The sequence below is a fragment of the Ceratotherium simum genome, chromosome 25 (genome assembly GCF_057802395.1).
Source record: "Ceratotherium simum simum isolate JZ-2026a chromosome 25, ASM5780239v1, whole genome shotgun sequence".
Lineage (NCBI taxonomy): Eukaryota > Metazoa > Chordata > Mammalia > Perissodactyla > Rhinocerotidae > Ceratotherium > Ceratotherium simum.
The window spans coordinates 10,769,959-10,786,689 of record NC_141924.1 but is presented as its reverse complement, the minus strand read 5'-3'; the positions used below and the strand labels follow the sequence as shown (position 1 = coordinate 10,786,689).

Genomic DNA, 16,731 nt, shown 5'->3' with positions numbered 1-16,731 from the left:
GAGTCCAGGACCAGCCACGTGACTTGCAGGGCCCAGTGCAAAATGAACATGTGGGCTCCTTGATTAAAAATTATTAAGAATTTCAAGTTGGTGACAGCAGAGCATTAAATCAAGTTTAGGGCCTTCTGAGTGTGGTGCCCTGGGTGGCTGCACAGGTCACGCACCCAGGAAGCCGGCCCTGATGGAGTTCTGTCTCTGCTGTTTCCTGGCTGTGTGTCTGTTCTGTCCCTTCTGGGCCTCAGTTTCTCCATCAGGGCCCAGGTCTCTGGCTTCTCAGCTTTATGAGGCAGCAGGTGGGGGGGTCCCTGGGCTCAACCACAGGTCTCAGCTCAAGTGTCACTTCCTCAGGGAAGCCTGCCCTGATTTCCTCCTGACTTGCCCAGGTCCCCTGGTGTCTGGTCCCATAGCGCCCTAACCTCTCCCATGTAACACGTGTCATTCTGGCAATAATGTATCTTTACAGTAACTTTCCCTGTTTCTTGCAAAGTTTCTTAGCTTTGATGATGCAATAAACGCTCAACTCTGGTCTCATAAAAAACGAAACTAATAACAAAACTACTTTCTAAAGAGGTTTTATTCTCCCCCCTTTTCGTCTCCTCAAACTGAGTCTCAGCAGGTTACAGACTTGCCCCCGGACCAGCCACTAGAAGTGGATTCCAGTTGGGTGCATCTGAGCCCTCAGCTCTTCCCTGATCCTCACGGCCAGAGTCAGGGCGAGGGGCCTGTGGGGCCTGCGGCTGGGCTGTCCCCTCGTGGGAGGAAGCGGGTCCGAGCGGGTGCCAGGCCCGCCCCCGCCACGTGCCGCCTCCCTTTCTCCCCTAGGGCCCCCTGCTCAGCACCCCCGACATGGCTGAGAGCTCCTCGCCGCCCTCCTCGTCTGCCGCAGCCGCAGCCACAGCCCCGGCCCCTGAGCCCGGAGTCACGGAGCAGCCGGGGCCCCAGAGCCCCCCTCCCTCCCCTCCAGGCCCGGAGGGGCCTCTGGATGGAGCTGACCTGGACCTCCCTCACCCGGACCTGGCACCCGTGGCCTTCTTCTGCCTGCGACAGACCACCAGCCCCCGGAACTGGTGCATCAAGATGGTGTGTAACCCATATCCTTTGTGCGTGTCCGGGCCCTGCCCGGGGCCACACTGTGCCCCGATGGAGCCTGCTGCGCCTGCCTCTGCGGCCTGGGCCGAGGTGGTGGTGAGCGAGCTCAGGCGGTGGGTCTGGGGAGATGTCAGGGTGTGGAGGTCGGGCAACGAGGACTTGGTGTCCTGCTGATGGGAGTGTTCTGGAAGTTGCTGATGACCGTGGGGTCTGTCCAGTGGCCGGCTGGCTCAGAAAGTCCTCAGGTATGAGTCCCAGGTCTGCGCCGGGTCTGGGGGTGCAGAGTTAAGTCAGACCCTGGCCCAGGGCCCAGCTCCCAGTGACTGAGCCATTTGATGGACGGTGACCACAGGGGTGATGAGACCCAGTGGGGAGCCTGAGGGCACGGACCTGGAGGCAGCAGATCCCAACACGCAGGCTGAGGCCCCGCCGCTCCAAATTCTGTCTGTCGTGCCCCCGTCTGGGGCCAAAGGCAGCAGCAAGCAGCTCCTTACAAACCTTCCTGCCTCCACCTGCTGCGTCTAGTCTGTTCGCGTCGCCCCCTGCTTAAGATGCTTTGTTTCCCGGCCCCCCAGGCCCTGCCTCACTTCCCAGGGCTCTGCCTCCTCTGAGCTCTTGTAGGCCTCAGGGCCTTCGCACGTGCTCTTTCCTTTGAAATGCTTTTCCCTTCTCTCTTCACCTGGCCAAATGCTTCGTTGCATCCTTCCAATCACTGCTTAAGTGTCACCTCCTCAGGGCAGCCCTCTGTGATTGCCCCTCAGCCTGTCCGTTACTTGTCACTATCTAGTTGTGGGATTCTGAGTCTAACATTTGCTGCCTCCAGGGGCACTGTCAGGTGACCTGGACACGGGCAGAGCCTGTCCTGTTCACTGCTGGACCCCAGCACCCAGCGCAGTGCCTGGCACATGGCAGGTGCCCCTTTAGGGTCTGCTGGGTGCACGCTGGCGATGTCTGAGCTGAGTGTGTGGTGTTGAGTGGTGTTCGCTGGAGAGCACAGCGGGCAGGAGGGCACGGCAGGAGCAGGGGCCTGCAGAAGGGGGGACCCGAGGGCAGTGTGATGTGGTGGGGGTGGAGGAGGGAGGGGCAGTGTGGAGAGGGACGAGGCTGGAGGGTAGTGGGAGATCTTGCAGAGCCTTCTGGGCGGGGGAGGAGCTGGCCTGTGTGTACTGAGGACAACGGGGCCCTGGTGACATTGACAGCAGGGGTGTGTCGTGGAGAGACTGTGGATTAGAGGACCCTTGAGATGTGGTGTGGGAATGGATCGCAGGGGTGAGGAGGGGGCTTGGGGAGCCAGCTGTGGTGGCCTCTGGTTGTTGGGGCCCACCAAGCAGAACAGAGTTCCCGCCAGTGCTCGAGGCCACATAGGGTGGGCCCTAAGCCCAGCCCTGACACCTGGCATGCCCCCATGCAGGCTGGGGTGGCGAGGCTGGCCCCCAGAAAGGTCTGCTGGCCTCCCCACTGCGTAGGGGGCTGAGGTGATGATGGCCCTGGATCCCCCCACCTGGGAAACTGGAGGGTCTCTGCTGCGGCGGGTGGAGAGCAGAACTGGGGGCCCCTAGGTGGGGGGTGCCCGAAAGCCATGATGCTCCTTCTGTGGGACGGCTCAGGAGGTCTCTGCGTGGTGAGGGGGTCCGTTCAGTGTGTCAGGTCACCCAGCACTCACTGACGTCTGCCCTGGAGTCACGGAGGACAGAGAAGCAGGGCCGGTCGGCCCCGGGGAGTGAGGGACGCAGGCACCACCCATGGGAGCAGATTTAGTACAAAATGCTGGGGAAACCTTAGGGGCCTTCAGTGTGTGAGTTGAGGGGTGGCCAGGCCAGAGAAGGGGGGACCACGGGAGCGTTGGGCTTCTGAGGGAGAGAAAGGCTGGCTGGGGGACCAGGGTGCCTGTGGAACCATGTCACAGGGACCTTGCCTGGGTGGACAAGGGTAGATTCTGGCTTTGCCACTTGGGTGCTGTGTGACCTTGGGAAAGTCACTTCACGTCTCTGAGCCGCACATGGTTTAGATGGTCCATACTGCTCCAGGCTGGAAGCAGAGGCCCGGCTCAGATGACCTTGGCCTGGGAGTCTGACCCAGCTCGCCTTCTGACAGGCTCTGGCGGGTCTGGCCAGGCTGGAGCAGCACAAAGATGGCCCGAGTGTCATTCAGGGAGAAGCCCGTGAATGGGGCGCAGGCCTGAGTCCTGTCTGCCATAAACTAGGCGTGTGACTTAGGGCAGTCCCGTCTCTCTGATCCTCAGTGCCTCCGCCTGAAAAGGAGGAGCTGGAGGAGATGCCCCCCTCCAGCCCTGAGAGCCTGGGGTGCCAGCCACACTCGCCCACACTCTTGACCTCAGGGCCCCTGGGCCCTGACCACTGAGCAGCCCACAGGGGCCCTTCCACGTTGCCACATTTCTGGCCTCTTGGGTCCTCTGCCCTTTGTCCTCACCACCCCTCTGGCCTCCACCCTCAGGGCATGTGAGAGCCTGGGGTTGGGGGCCACAGGGAGCTGGCTCAGGTGGAGAGGGATGGGGTCTGGACCCTGGGCAGAGCTGGGCTGGTCCTCGCCTGTCTCAGGAGAGCCCTTGGCCCAAGCACGTGGCAGCCGCTTGGGGGAGGGGATGGGGCTGAATCCAGCCTCCTCTTTCAGGAGGGACCCCTGAACGCTGGGAGCTGCCCAGAGCACGTCGGCCCCCCAGGCCCCAGGCAGGAGGCTGCGGTGAGGGAGGGAGGAGGTGCAGGCCTCAGCCTGAACTGGCCGCCTGACTGCTGGGCTGCCTTCTAGCCCCGAGGTCTGAGGTTCCAGCGTGGAGCAGCTTCAAAAACGTCAAGTTCTGGGACTTGCAGACTCCAAGCTTCCGTGTTCGAGTCTAAGGGTTCAAAGTTCAGACTCAAGGCTCAGAGACACTAAAACTCTCAGCTTCTGTGATTCAAAGACTGCAATGTTCTGTGTCTCAAAGAGGGTGGAGTCCGAGATTGGTGCTGTGCTGGTGTGTGTTTGGGAGTTGGAGGACCCGTGATTCGGGGTCTCGTGAATACGATGACACAGCGCTAAGATTTCATAGCCCGGGAGAGAGGCCATGCCAGGTTTCTGCAGACACAGGCCCAGGGGACTTTGGGGTCTCCAGGGGGCCCGTGGAGCAGAGACTCGATCGTGGGGCACTCAGGCTGGGTTTAGAGGCTTGGGGGTGTGTGTGTCGGGGGGTGTCTTTGATCAGGTATGGAGGGCTCTGCAATTCTTCCTGGCCCAAAACCTCCCTCTCTCCCATCCTGGCTGGGAGGCAGCCCAGGGAGGGGGCCGTGCTTAGCCTAGTGCTCCTCCATGGGGGCCCTGCAGGCATTATGGGGGTGACAGTGTTTCGTGGTCCCGGCTGTGGTGCACATTACAGGCGTTTGGTGTCCCTGGTCATTAAATATTAGTCGTTAGTGTCCCTCAATCATTGTGACAACTGCAAGTGGCCCTTCATGTCTCCAGACTCTGCAGGATTCTGCTCCCCTTCAAGCATCCAAAGGACTGGTGGCCGTGCGGGCATCCCCCTTAGGCCAGTGGGAGCAGCCATCGTGCCCAGCGGCCCGGGAGGGGGGAGGGCAGTGTGGGAGGGTCTGGTGCTGGGGGCCCCGGCTCCGAGCCAGCTCCCCTGTGAGGCTGGCTCTCCTGACTCAGCTCCCCTCCCAGCCCAGATCTAGGCCCTGAGTCACCACCTGACTCACTGCGGGGACAGAAGGCTGCTGGGACCCTCCCTGAGCTGGTGAGCTGGGGCGGGAAAGGTCCACTCACTCAGATGTCAGTGCCCCTCTCTGCCTGGCCTCGGCCTCGAGCATGTGCTGTCAGTTGGGGAGTCAGCCGGGAGGTCTCTGGGTCTGAAATGTCAGGGGGATCCGTTGTGCTGTTTGACTCGTGTGTGTGGCACGTGGAAAGTGCTGGGGACCTGAGTCAGACAGACTCAGGGGCTGGTTCTGCGTCTTATTTGCTGTGTGGCCATGGGCCAGTTTCTTAATCTCTCTGAGCCCCGGTTTCTCCAGGTGTCAAATGGAGGTGGTAATTCTCCCTCCCCAGGATTGCGCTGAAGACCGAAGCAGTACATACGGCACACGTGAAAATGGAGCTTTGTAGACTAGAAAAACTGCCACACACGTGGTTATCACTCTTGCTTCCTGTGCCCAAAAGGTGAACGGGGCCCTCGTGTGTGGCTAACACACTCTGCTCATGATAGATTCAAGAAGAAGCTGGGCATCAAGTCTTTAGATAGAACATGATGCCTTCAGAGGACATTGGTTCCAGGGAAAATCAGATTCAATCTCTGTTATTTAGATACATTTGTGCGGGTTATGCTACTGGTAGCTGCGCCCTCGTCTGTGCAGACATTACTAATTGATCACAGCGTCCTCCAGCAGGGCACCCCTGGCAGCATGACTGATAGGTTGGAAACCTATTTTCCACCTAGATTGGACTTGGAGAGCCTCTCTTAGGAGCATAACCAGCTCTTGTGGGGGAAGAGCCAGTGGTGGGTTGTACTCACTCTAGCTTCCCCTCCCTGAGCCTGTTTTCTCATCTCTATAATGGGACGATTAAAGATGAACAGAGATGATTCCTGTAATGCAGGCGCGCGAGGTGCTCAGGGATGATAATAACGGGAGCTGGTGCTTACTATGCTGACCGCTTTGCCTGCATTGTCACCTTTAACCCTTACAACCACCCCTGCAGGTAGGTGCTGTCATAGCCCCATTGTACACATGAGGAAGGTGAAGCTCGGAGAGGTTGAGTAACTCTTATCCAGATGCACAGCCAGGATGTGGTAAAGCTGGGATGAAAACCTCAATTTCTCTGAATCCCCAGCCTCAGCTCGTATCCAGGACACCACTGCCACCTGCAGAGCCTGGAGAAACCCCAGGTTGCCCCCCAGGTTTGCTTCCCAGTTCCGGATGGCAGGGCTAGGGTCTCGCTGGGTTCCAGCGTCTACATGTGGCAGTCGTCTCGCTGTGGCCCGCCTGGGGCCATCCCCTGGAGGAGTTTGCAGCCCCTTCCCCTCCTGGCTTGCTCCTGGCTGCAGCATCCCCTGCGCCAGCCAGTGCTGAGCCTGCGCTTCTGCTGCAGCCAGAACCATGCATGGTGGGAAGCCAGTGGGCTGTGAAGGCTGCTTCTGCTGGGCAGCGGGAGGGCGCCAGCCTGGGCTGGGAGGCAGGAGACGCCAGCTGCCAGTGACCTTGGGCAAGTCACTCTCCCCTCTCGCCCTCGGTCTCCCTGTCTGCAGGATGGGGAGAGTTGGGCCGCGAGGTCAGGAGGGGGCTGCCTGGGTACTTGTTTCCCTGCCGTCCTCCCCAGGAAGCATCTCAGTGTGTCTGCAGGGATGTGCAGGCCCTGCATTCCTTGTGGGTGGGCTCACTCACTCAGTGCTCTTGCGGCTGTAGTCCTGGTTCTCACCTGCCCCTCTGCCCACTTCTGTCTGCTTCTAGTCCCCTGCCTGACTCCGGCCCTCTGCTTGCTCTCACTTCGAAGTCCACCTGGCTGAGACCCCCGCCTTGCAGACCCTCTGACATTACCCATCACTGGGCAGGAAGAGGGCAGGGCCCACGGGCTCATCATAGCCCTGTGGTGCCAGGCCTGTCTCTTCACTGTGAGGGTTCAGTGTGTTTGTTGAGGGGGTGAATGGGCTTTCGTTCACCCGCCATTCACTCACCCATTCACGAGATCATTCTTCTAGCCTTTATTGAGTGTGTGCCGTGTGCCACGCATGGGCAGAGGACAGCTGTGGCCATTTCGTGCGGGGGAAGATCGTTCTGGCTCCCTTGGAGAGACGTCAGCTGGGAGATGGTCATGAGCGGGCACCTGTTGGGTGGGGCGAGGAATGATGGTGGCCCAGGTGCTGGGGGGCCTGGAGAGGAGGGTCTGAGCGGAGGTGTGGCTGCCTTGGGGTTGGTATTGGAAGGAGAGGACTCAGAGGTGACCCCAGGGACTGTGGCTTGGTTGACGTGAATGAAGACCTGCTCTGGGCTTCTTGGCTGAGGGGCCTTTGCCTTTGCTGAGCCTCCATTTGCTCATCTGTGAATTGGGGGCCACAGCGACCCCCGCTTGGGAATGTCAGGGGGTCCGGTGAGAATTCCAGGGCAAGCATTGACTGGGCAAGCTGTTAAATGCCGAGCGCAGCTGGGTGCACACGGGGGCTGGCGGTGGAGCGGCAGGGAGCCACCCGGGGCGGCTCAGGCTGCGCTGCAGAGGGGCCCTGGCTCCCGACAAGGGTCCTGAAGGCAGGCGTGCAGCTGGGCCCTGTGTCTTTGATGATGGTCTGAGAGGCCTTCCTCAGGTGGGCCAGGCTGCCAGGGAGAGAGGCTGAAGGCGGCCGGCAGGCGGGGGCACGTGCTGGCTCCTGGGGGTGGGAGGGCGTGAAGGCTGGGGGGTGAGAGGAGGAGGAGAGCGCTGAATGTGGTGGAGGAGGAACTCACCTGCAGGAGCACCCTTCTCCCATCCCCCTGCTGCCCTGTGCCGATCGTTCAGTCCACCCCCTGCCTCTGGGCAGGCTACTGTTCAGTCCTGCTGCCCCAGGCGGGGCCTTGGGCCACCAGATAAAGGCCTCTAGGACCCTTCTGAGGGCTCTTGACTCTCAGGAAGTCCTCCCTTACTCTAACCTCCATCCATCCTGTCCTGAGCCTTTCCCTGTGGCTGGGCCATCGGGAACATCGGGCTTGAGTTATTCCATCTCTTCCTGTCTGAACAGGCGGTTCCTGGGACCTCACCCCCCCTGCCACACCTGAGGGCTGGCGTCGCCCTCCCTCCCGCCCCTGCACAGTGGAGAGAGCACCCGGCCAGGAGCCCACAGCTCTGGACCCCGGTGATCGCCTCTCCTCTGGACTCTCTCTCCTCCCCACTCACCTTCGTCCTCAGGGGGTCCTGGGGCCGCCCTGCGTGGGAGCAGTTTGTCATCTGTCGTGCTGCCTGCCCAAGAGGGGCTGTGTCTCCCCTCTCCCTGCCTGCCTTCTTTCCTTTGTTTGCTTATTCTTTCCTCACTCTAAACCCTCGATGGGCGCTCCGTCACCCCCAGAATAGCCTCACTCCGCCTGGTTGGAGGCCTCTGCGACCCACCCTGGCTGTCCTCCAGCCGGCTCCTCCTCTTTTCCTTCACGCACGCTCTTCTGAAGCCCAAACAAGCTGCCGATGTTTCCTGACGCCCCCTGCTTCCCTGCCTTTGCTTACGCTGCCCCCGTGATGCCCCCTCCCCCAGGCCGTGGCTCCAGCTCCTGCCAGCCCCCCCAGGCCCCTCCTGATGGCCATGACTGGCAGGAAGTTTTCCTGGATCCCAGCTTTTTCCTCTCTGGACCCTCAGCCCTGCATCAGTCCTTCCCTAGCCTACAAGATTCCTCCTACCTCCACTCCTGGGAGTAGTTGGCTGCTTGCTCTGTCTCCTCCACCAGGCGGGAGGCCCTCAGGGCGGGGCCTGTGGCTCTCACTTCACCCTGGGTCTCCCACACCCAGCATGGGCCTGGCAGTGGTGGGCTTGTTTGTCACGTTCCAGTTCTCAGAGTACTTTCCCACCCGCCGTGACCTCGCAGAGTCTCTCAGCACCTCCCTTGAGGTGGCAGAGCTGGGAGCGTGCTAACTCCTTGTTCCACAGCTGGGGAGACCGAGGTCCAGGAGGAGAGCACGACTTGCCCAAGCTCACATGTTGAGGAGTCGGCAGAGCCAGGGCAGACTGGAGCCCAGGACTCCCAGCTCTCAGGCCGGTGCTACACCCCCTGCCGGCTCATGGCTGGGGAAGCGTCCCCTCCTCCTTCAGCCCTGGCCTAATGGGAGTGCCCAGACGGACGGCAAGTGTTGCTGAAGAAGCAACACATGTCTGGGAAATTGTCCGTTTCCCTCCATCTGGTGTAGAGAAGGTTGTTTTTCTCAGAAGTAAAAGTCAGCATCCAGCTGGGCCCTGGGGATGCTCATGGTGGCCAGAGTGGATGCTGCACTCTCATTGGTCAACAGGGCAGGCCAGATGGCCAGTCAGAGGAGACCAGCTGGGCCACAGAGACCCTGACCCCCAGGGCAACCTCCTGTACTGTCCCGTGGAGATTTCTATATAAAGAGAGCTGCAGGTGCAGAAGCTGCCCCTGATCCAGACTGGGGCATTGGTGAAGCCTACGTAGAGGAGGGGGCATTTCGCCTGGGTCTTGACGCATGAGTAGGAGTTTTCAAGGAGAACAGTTGAGGGATGGTCTTCCAGGCAGAGGGAATAGTGTAGAGAGCAGTGAAGAGTTTAGTGTGGCTGGGACAGTGTGAGGCAGGGGCTGGATAGCGGGGTGTGGAATGCCAGGTTAGGGCCTGCTCTTGATCTTGCAGGCGCTGGGGCATCACTGATGGGTGTCTAGCAGGGATGGGACGTGGGTAAGCTCATTTATTAGAATGCCTGCTCCTAGGGCAGAATGGAGGATGCTTGAGGGAGAGAGTGAGGCCTGGAGGCCCGGCCGTGGATATTGATTGATTGATTGATTCAATCATTCACTCATTCAACAGGTGTTTATTGAAGGCCAGCTCTATGTTGGACACTGTTCTAGACTCGAGTGGAGGTGCCCCCAGGACTATTCAGCCATGTTGGGTGGAGCCACGGTATACCAGATCTGGACACCTAGCAGTGACCCCGAGGAGTCCCCAGTCTGATGGGGGAGGCAGATCCACACCCAAATCCTACTCCTGTGAAGCAAAATGGGGTGAAGGCTGGGCAGAGGGACCCTCAGGGGACGTGGAGGATGGAGTGGTCAGCCTGTTCTGACTGGGGATGCCGCAGGAGCCGTCTGGTGAAGATGGAGGCCTTGGAGCCAGGGCAGGAGAGACTTTGATGGGGGAGGCGTAGGGGAGAGGGGTTGGCATCCCAGCTAAGGGAACAGCCTGGTCAAGTGCTGAAGTGGAGCTGGGGGTCACGGGGATGCTGATAACAGCCTGGAGTGCGGGCTGGGAGAGGAAAGGAGCCAGGGCTGAGGATGGAAAGACATTGGGGTCCAGATTCTGGAAGGCAGAGGAGAAGACTGAGATGGGCAGGGTGTTCACTAAGGACCTACCATGCGCCAGGTGAGTTTCATCTTCGCAGCAGCTGTGCTGGCTCTAGAGATTGCCCACTGGACAGAGGAGGCCCAGAGAGGTGAAGTGCCCATCCAGGCCACCCAGCCTGGCATTGGCCGAGTGGGGCTTGGGCGAGCCTGGGGCCTGTGAGCCTGTGAGCCCCTCCAGGAAGTCTCATTGTAGTTGATATAGAGCCAGAGAATTAGAAAGAGGGCTGGCTGGCTGATAAAGAGTCAGCCCCATCCTGGGGCATTTAAAGCATGATTGGATTTTCACTCATCCACCCTGCCTGGGCTTCGACGTCTGTGTCAGAAGCCAACATTGACCTGCTGCCTCCCTCAGACCGCCTCGCCATCCTGTTGGGAGACAAACGGCCCCATTTGTTTCCCTCGGAGAGAAATCGATATGTCCTTTTAATCAGCCAGAATGTCTTCCTGCTAATCTCTCTCCAGCTCTCCTGTGGGGCTGCCTTGCACATTTCCGTCCCATCTGCCCTGTGGAGCTGTGCTCTGCTCCTCTGGTCTCCCTCTTCCCTCCCCAAGTTCGAATCCTGACACTGGTGCTCACTGCTGTGTGATACTGAGCAAACAACTTGACCTCTCTGGGTGACAGTTTCTATCTATATGAGAAAGCAGGAGAAGAAGGCTCGGCTGACTGTGAGGGCCTGGGATGCCGGGCTGGCAGGAGAGAGCCAGGGTGGAGGTGGAGAGAGCAGGTGACCAAGGGCTGCGCCTGGCTTCTCCCAGATAGTGGGGGGTGAGGCTCCCAGCCCCTCCCTCACGTCCAGCGAGGAGATGATTGTGGACTCAGTGTCCCCCAAGGTCCAGTCTGAGCTCTGCCAAGTGCAAGCTTGGTGACCTCAGGCAGGTCCCTCTTCCTCTCTGGGTCTCAGTTTCCTCATCCTAAAATTGCGGGGGAGGTTGGGCTGTCTCAGTGATTTTCAGTTGGGGGTGGTTTTGCCCCCAGGGGACAGTTGGCGATGTCTGGAGACAGTTTTGCTTATCACAGCTTGGGGAGGGTGTGCTACTGGTTTCTAGTGGATAGAGGCCGAATATCCCACGATGCACAGGACAGCTTCCCACAACAAAAACGCTCCGGCCCTAAGTGTCAGTAGTGCCGAGGCTGAGGAACCCTGGCCTGGTGGTCCCTGAGAGCACTGGAAGCTCTGAACGTGTGGGAACAGCATGGGGTTGAGGGCCTTGCCGGGAGGAGGGCAGAGACTGAGAGTGAGAATCTCTGAAGGAGGAGAGAGGACAGTGCTGAGTTCCAACCTGAGGCGTTTCTTCTGGTCACGTAGACTTGGGTTTGAATCCTGGAGCTGCCATTTAATAGAGTGTCACATTCCCAACCACCTTCCTATACACCCACCCATCCAGCTGTCCCGCATCCATCCATTCACCACCTGTCCATCCATCCATTTACCCATCCACTCACCCATCCATCCTTCCACTCATCTATCCATCCATCCATCCATTTACCCATCCACCCACCCATCTACCCACCTATCCATCCACACACCCATCCATCCATCATCCATTTACCCATCCATCTTTCCACTCATCCATCCATGCACCCATCCATCTATCAACCCCCATCCATCTATCCATCCATCCATTTATCTATCTTTCCATCTCTTCATCCATTCATCTGCCCACCCACCCATCCATCTACCTAATTCTCACATTCATGCATTCATCCACCCACCTTCCTAACCATCTACCCAATCAATCATTCATTGACCCAAAGGCTCCACCTCCACCCTCCTAATACCCATCTATCAACCCGTTCACTCATCCATCCTTTCACTTTTTTGGCAAATGCTCATTAATCACCATGCCTCCCCCCACCTCTCATCTGCCCTGCCGCCTGCTGACTGCCCAGCCGAGCCCTGTGTTGGGGCCATCACTCTCTCCTTGTACTGCTTACAAGGCCTTTTTGTGCCTGACTTATTCTCTTCACTTCTGCTGGACTGTGAGCTCCTTGAGGACAGGCTCCATGTTCCATTAATGCCTATCTTATCTTTAGGCCTTGGCCCTCAGCCCTGCACATAGTAGGTGTGCAGCAAAGCTTTCAATGAAGTGCATCCTAGCAGGGCTGGAGGTGGACGGAGATGAGGCTGACCAAGGGAACTTACGTTCATGCATTCATGAGCCCACAAAGGGCCTTGAATGCCAAGCCAAGGAATTTGGAAACTCTCTGGAAGGCAGTTAGGAGCCATGGAAGGCTTTTGGCTTTGGAGGAGCCCTCTGGCCGCCACGTGGAGGATTTATTAGAGGAGGCAAGGCTGTAGGAGGGGGCTGTTGAGAGACTCCGGAGTGAGAGGGTGGCCTGCCTGGGGCAGTGCGGGTGCAGAAGAGTAGATGGAGAGGAGAGATTTAGGTGGTAAAATGGGCAGGTCTCTGAGACGGACATGGGGACGAGGGAGAGGGAGGCTCCTGAGGGTTCTCGTCTGGACAACTTCCAGGATTGGTGGTGATTGAGGGCATCGTTCATGGGGGTGGGAAGTGCAGAGAGTTTGGTGGTCTGGGGAGAATATGACCTATCCCATTTTGGACATGATGAATTTGAGGTTCCCAGAGACATCCTGGGGCAGTGTCTGGGGGGCTGTTGCTCAGCACTGAGTGAGCCCCCCAGGGCTGGGACCGACTCAGGACCTGGTCAGCCCCTGGACTGCAGGAGTCGCGGCTGTGGGAGTGGATGTGGGGTCAAGGAGAGGAGAGAGGAGGCCAGAGGGCTGGGGAGCCTGAGAAGGCCCAGCATTTAAGGGGCAGAGGACCTGCCCAGGGAGTGTGGTGTCCTCGGGGCCCAAGGGAGAGGGAGTTTCTAGAACAAGGGTCTTGAGGTTCGTGAACTTGGATGGGGACAAGATGCATATATGTTTTCACTGACCTCTGACTGAAATTGAGCATTTCTTCGTGTTATGAATGGAGGTAACAAACCATGGTGGGATCCTTGGGAGTTCCTGTGACCGTCACTGTAGCAATCAGCGATATTTGCCTGTCGCGTGGTGGTTGTAGAGTCTCAGGACATCACCGACACTCATCACCTCTTCACAATCACACCATGTCAGACCCGCACTGCCTCTGCTCATTCATCATGTTGATAACGAAGCACTGTAGTTCTCTATCACCAATTTGTTTTTTTAAAAAATATTTTGACATCTATGTTAACATAAGTGGCTTCCTTCCTTTCTAATCCTACGCATTAAAACATTTTTTTATGCATTTAAAAACATTATTCTGAGAAGGGGCGTGTGAGCTTCCCCAGGGGGCACAGGAGAGCTTATGAACTGCTGTTGCAGAAGGAGAGGGGGTCGGCCATGCCCGGTGCTGTTGGCCTGGTGGGCGAGGAGGAGGCTGTGCACACATGTAGCGTGTGCAGGTGTGTGAAGGGCTCCAGGGGGATGCACATGTGAACGTGTACACTTGTGTGGTCAGGGCAGGCAGGGGAGACGTGTGTCCCCCAGGAGGCCGAGGGAGAAGGTCATCGCCCTCCGTCCAGCCCTCACCCCCTCTGTCCGTATCTCCACTGAGTGTTTACTCGTGGTTTCTGGAGGGCAGGGACTACATCTTCCTCATTCGGGGTTCCTGGAGCCACTGTGGGCCAGACAGAGGGAGGCCTCAGTGACGGGGTGCTGAATAAATGAATAGTGATGATGGAAATTAAAGGGAGAGGAGAGGAAGTTCAAGGTGGGAAGGGAGCCTGCAAATTCCTCCAGCGCAGAAATCCCTCCTTCGCCTCCTTGATGCCTCCAAGTGATGGGGACCTCACTCGTTCCTGAGACTGCAGTGCCACTGAGCAGCTGCTCCAGGTAGGGCTCTGGGCACAGAGAGGGATGGCTGTGCTCTGCCCTTGAAGAGCACAGCCTGGTTGGGGGTGAGAGGCTGGGACAGACCACGCTCAGTTCCATAGCTGCTATAAGGGGACATCCAAGGAGCTGGGAGGGCCCCGGGGAGGTGCCTACACCCCCTGCTTAGGACTCCAGGAGGCTTCCCTGAAGGCACACCTTCTTTGTGGGTGGGCTCCTGAGGCTGGGTCAGCCCACAGGCAGCGGGACCCTGGCCCCCCAGGGGCCTGCCTGGCCCTTTTCTTCAGCGGTGGCGAAGGCAGTGGTCTAGAGTCTCCCTGGCTGGAACCTTCTTCCCGTGGACCAGCTGCCCCAGGTTTTCTGCCAAGCCAGCAGCCCCTGTTCCCTTTCCATCGCCTCCCCCACTCCGGCTGTCTGCACTGGACACCACGGCCTGCTGGGCATCTGGGAATCAGAGACTTTGGCCAAATTCAACGAGTTCTCAAATTATCAGGACTCTAAGAAGTGGGGTTGGGGGCAGAGACAAGGAAGGAAGGGAGGGCTCACTCCCTCATCCCCTCCCCCTAAGAGATCTCAGCCCACTGAGGCTCCGTAGCTTATAAGTAGACCAATCAGCCCGGGCAGGGCTGTGTGGCATGTGGGGAGCTCCCTGTCGCTGGAGGCACGTAAGTGGGGGCCTAGGACCGTCTGCCCAGCAGGTCTGTTCACTTTATGGAGCAACTTTCTGCCGCAGCTCCACTGCTGTGTCAGTTTGGGCCAGTCCTGCTGTCTCTGGACTTTCATTTTCCTGTCTGTGAAGCAGGTGTAATGATGCCTGCCGGGCCTATCTCCCAGGGCTGCCGTGGGCGGAACGAATCCTTAAACAAACAGAGGACGGGATGGTGTGAGGTTCAAATCCAAGCTCTGTCCTTCACTAACTGTGGCCTTGGGCAAGTCTGTGAAACAGGGGTGACACCCCTCCCTTGCAGGGTTGTGGTGAAGGTTCCCATGGGGGTCCGCGACAGCGGGCTCGCTAGCAGGTGCTTGTGTTTTCTTAATTGTTGCATTTTTATTTATCCTCAGAGAACTTGCTCTTCATCATTTTTTGTTAGACTTTTGGTTGAGGTAAAGCATGCATGCAATAGAGCTCACAAATTGTAGTGTCTAGCTCAAGGCAGTTTTCCATATAAACACAGTCCTGCGACCCCACTCAGGCCAAGAAGAACATCTCCAGAAGATGGAGAGACTCCCGGAAGCTCCCTTGTCCTCATCCCCCATGGATTCTCCCCCAAAGTTCCCGCTGCTCTGATCTCCCTCCCTGTAGGTTGACTGTGCTTGAATTTTCACTTCATATGATTGGATTCAGACGCTCTTTGCTCTTTGGTGTCTGGCTTCTGTTACCCAGTGTCCCGCCTGTGAGCTCCATCCCTGCTGTTGTGTGTATTGTGGTTTGTTCTTCTTCATCACTGGGCAGGATTCCATCGAATGGACGTACCACAGGGTTTCTCAGCCTTGGCAGTGTTGACATGTGGGCTGGATAATTCTTCGTGGTGGGGCTGTCCTGTGCGTTGTAGGAGGTTTAGCAGCATCCCTGGTCTCTACCCACTGATGCCAGTGCTCTGCCTCCCCAAGTGGTGACAACCAAAAATCTTTCCAGACACGGCCACTCATCCCCTGGGGTCATCCCCAGTTAAAATCTGCTGCCCAACTCATTCTTCTGTTGAGGGGCACTTGGGTTGTCCCCAGGTTGGGGCTGTTATGAATAATACGTGCCTTTGGCGGGCTTCTGTTGGCGTTTCTCTGACGTATGGACCCAGGAGCAGTGTTGCTGGGCCTATATTTTGCTTTAATAGATGCTGCCGAGCAGCTTTCCAGAGTGGTTGTTGCTCATAAGGATAAGTCGAATGAATGAATGAATGAATTAGTGAATGGATAGCCTCTTTAAAGCCCAAGGCCTGGAGCGTAGCTGACATTCAAAATGGTAGCCACTGTTACTGCAGTGCATGTGATACAGCCTCCCATCATGCCGGGTCCTGGGACAGGGATGCACTCCAGGCACCTCCAGGGCAGGAGTGAGTCTGGTTCTTCTCAGTACACTGATGCACAGGCCAGGTATACAGCAAGTGCTTCATGGATGCTTGCGGACCTAGCCTCAGAGGAGCACAGAGCTGGCCCAAGAACCCGGGTCTAGAACCTCAGGCCCCGGCCTGAGCTCCTGTCCTTGGAGCCACTGGGGACCAGTAGGGGAGGGACCCCCGAGTAGGGCCTGGCCCACCTTCCCTGCCTCCCTGGTCCAGGAGGATGCAGCGCCCAGCCCCTTCCTCCACTTGGTTTATTTAGACAACTGAGGCACACCCTGGGAAATGGATCAGATTTCAAATTTGACAAAAATAAAAACAAACTTGGCTGTCCCAGCCAAACCCAGCTCTCCCACTGCCACCCACCCTCCCAGAGCCCCCCAATTATAGAAACCATGACTGTCAGCAGGGCCTCCAGGATGGAGGGTGGTGGTTGCCATGGTAACTGTGCAGGCCTCTGCCTCCAGCTCCTGGAGAGGAGGCTGCCCCCAGGGGCCTGCTCAGGCATCAGGCACTGCCCCTCCATTTGGTCACTCTTCTCTCCGGGAAGTGGCAGGTTTGAGGGGGCCCCTGGCACGGTGGCCTCCCCGGTGACTCTGTCTCCCCAGTTCATACCCCAGCCTTCTCAAGACTCAGCAGCAAGGACGTGGGGGAAGTTACAGTTCCAATCAAGCTCGGCCTCTTACTGGAGGCCTTGAGGCCAGTACCCTCCCCTTGGTGGCTTTCCCTCCCACTGTCTCCTGAAGGTGGGTCCTTCCTTCC

At 58.2% G+C, this 16,731-nt stretch overlaps 1 protein-coding gene across 2 annotated transcripts in view; it reads left to right on the top strand.

The window, feature by feature from the left end:
* The first annotated feature begins 846 nt into the window (after positions 1 to 846).
* The window catches only part of CACNA1I (calcium voltage-gated channel subunit alpha1 I), a 102,783-nt gene continuing 86,898 nt past the window's right edge, over positions 847 to 16,731 (top strand). For both annotated transcript variants that reach the window (XM_087448897.1, XM_087448898.1), the window contains exon 1: positions 847 to 1,091. In XM_087448897.1, coding sequence (XP_087305023.1) covers positions 847 to 1,091 — 245 coding nt within the window. The remainder of the gene's footprint in view (positions 1,092 to 16,731) is intronic.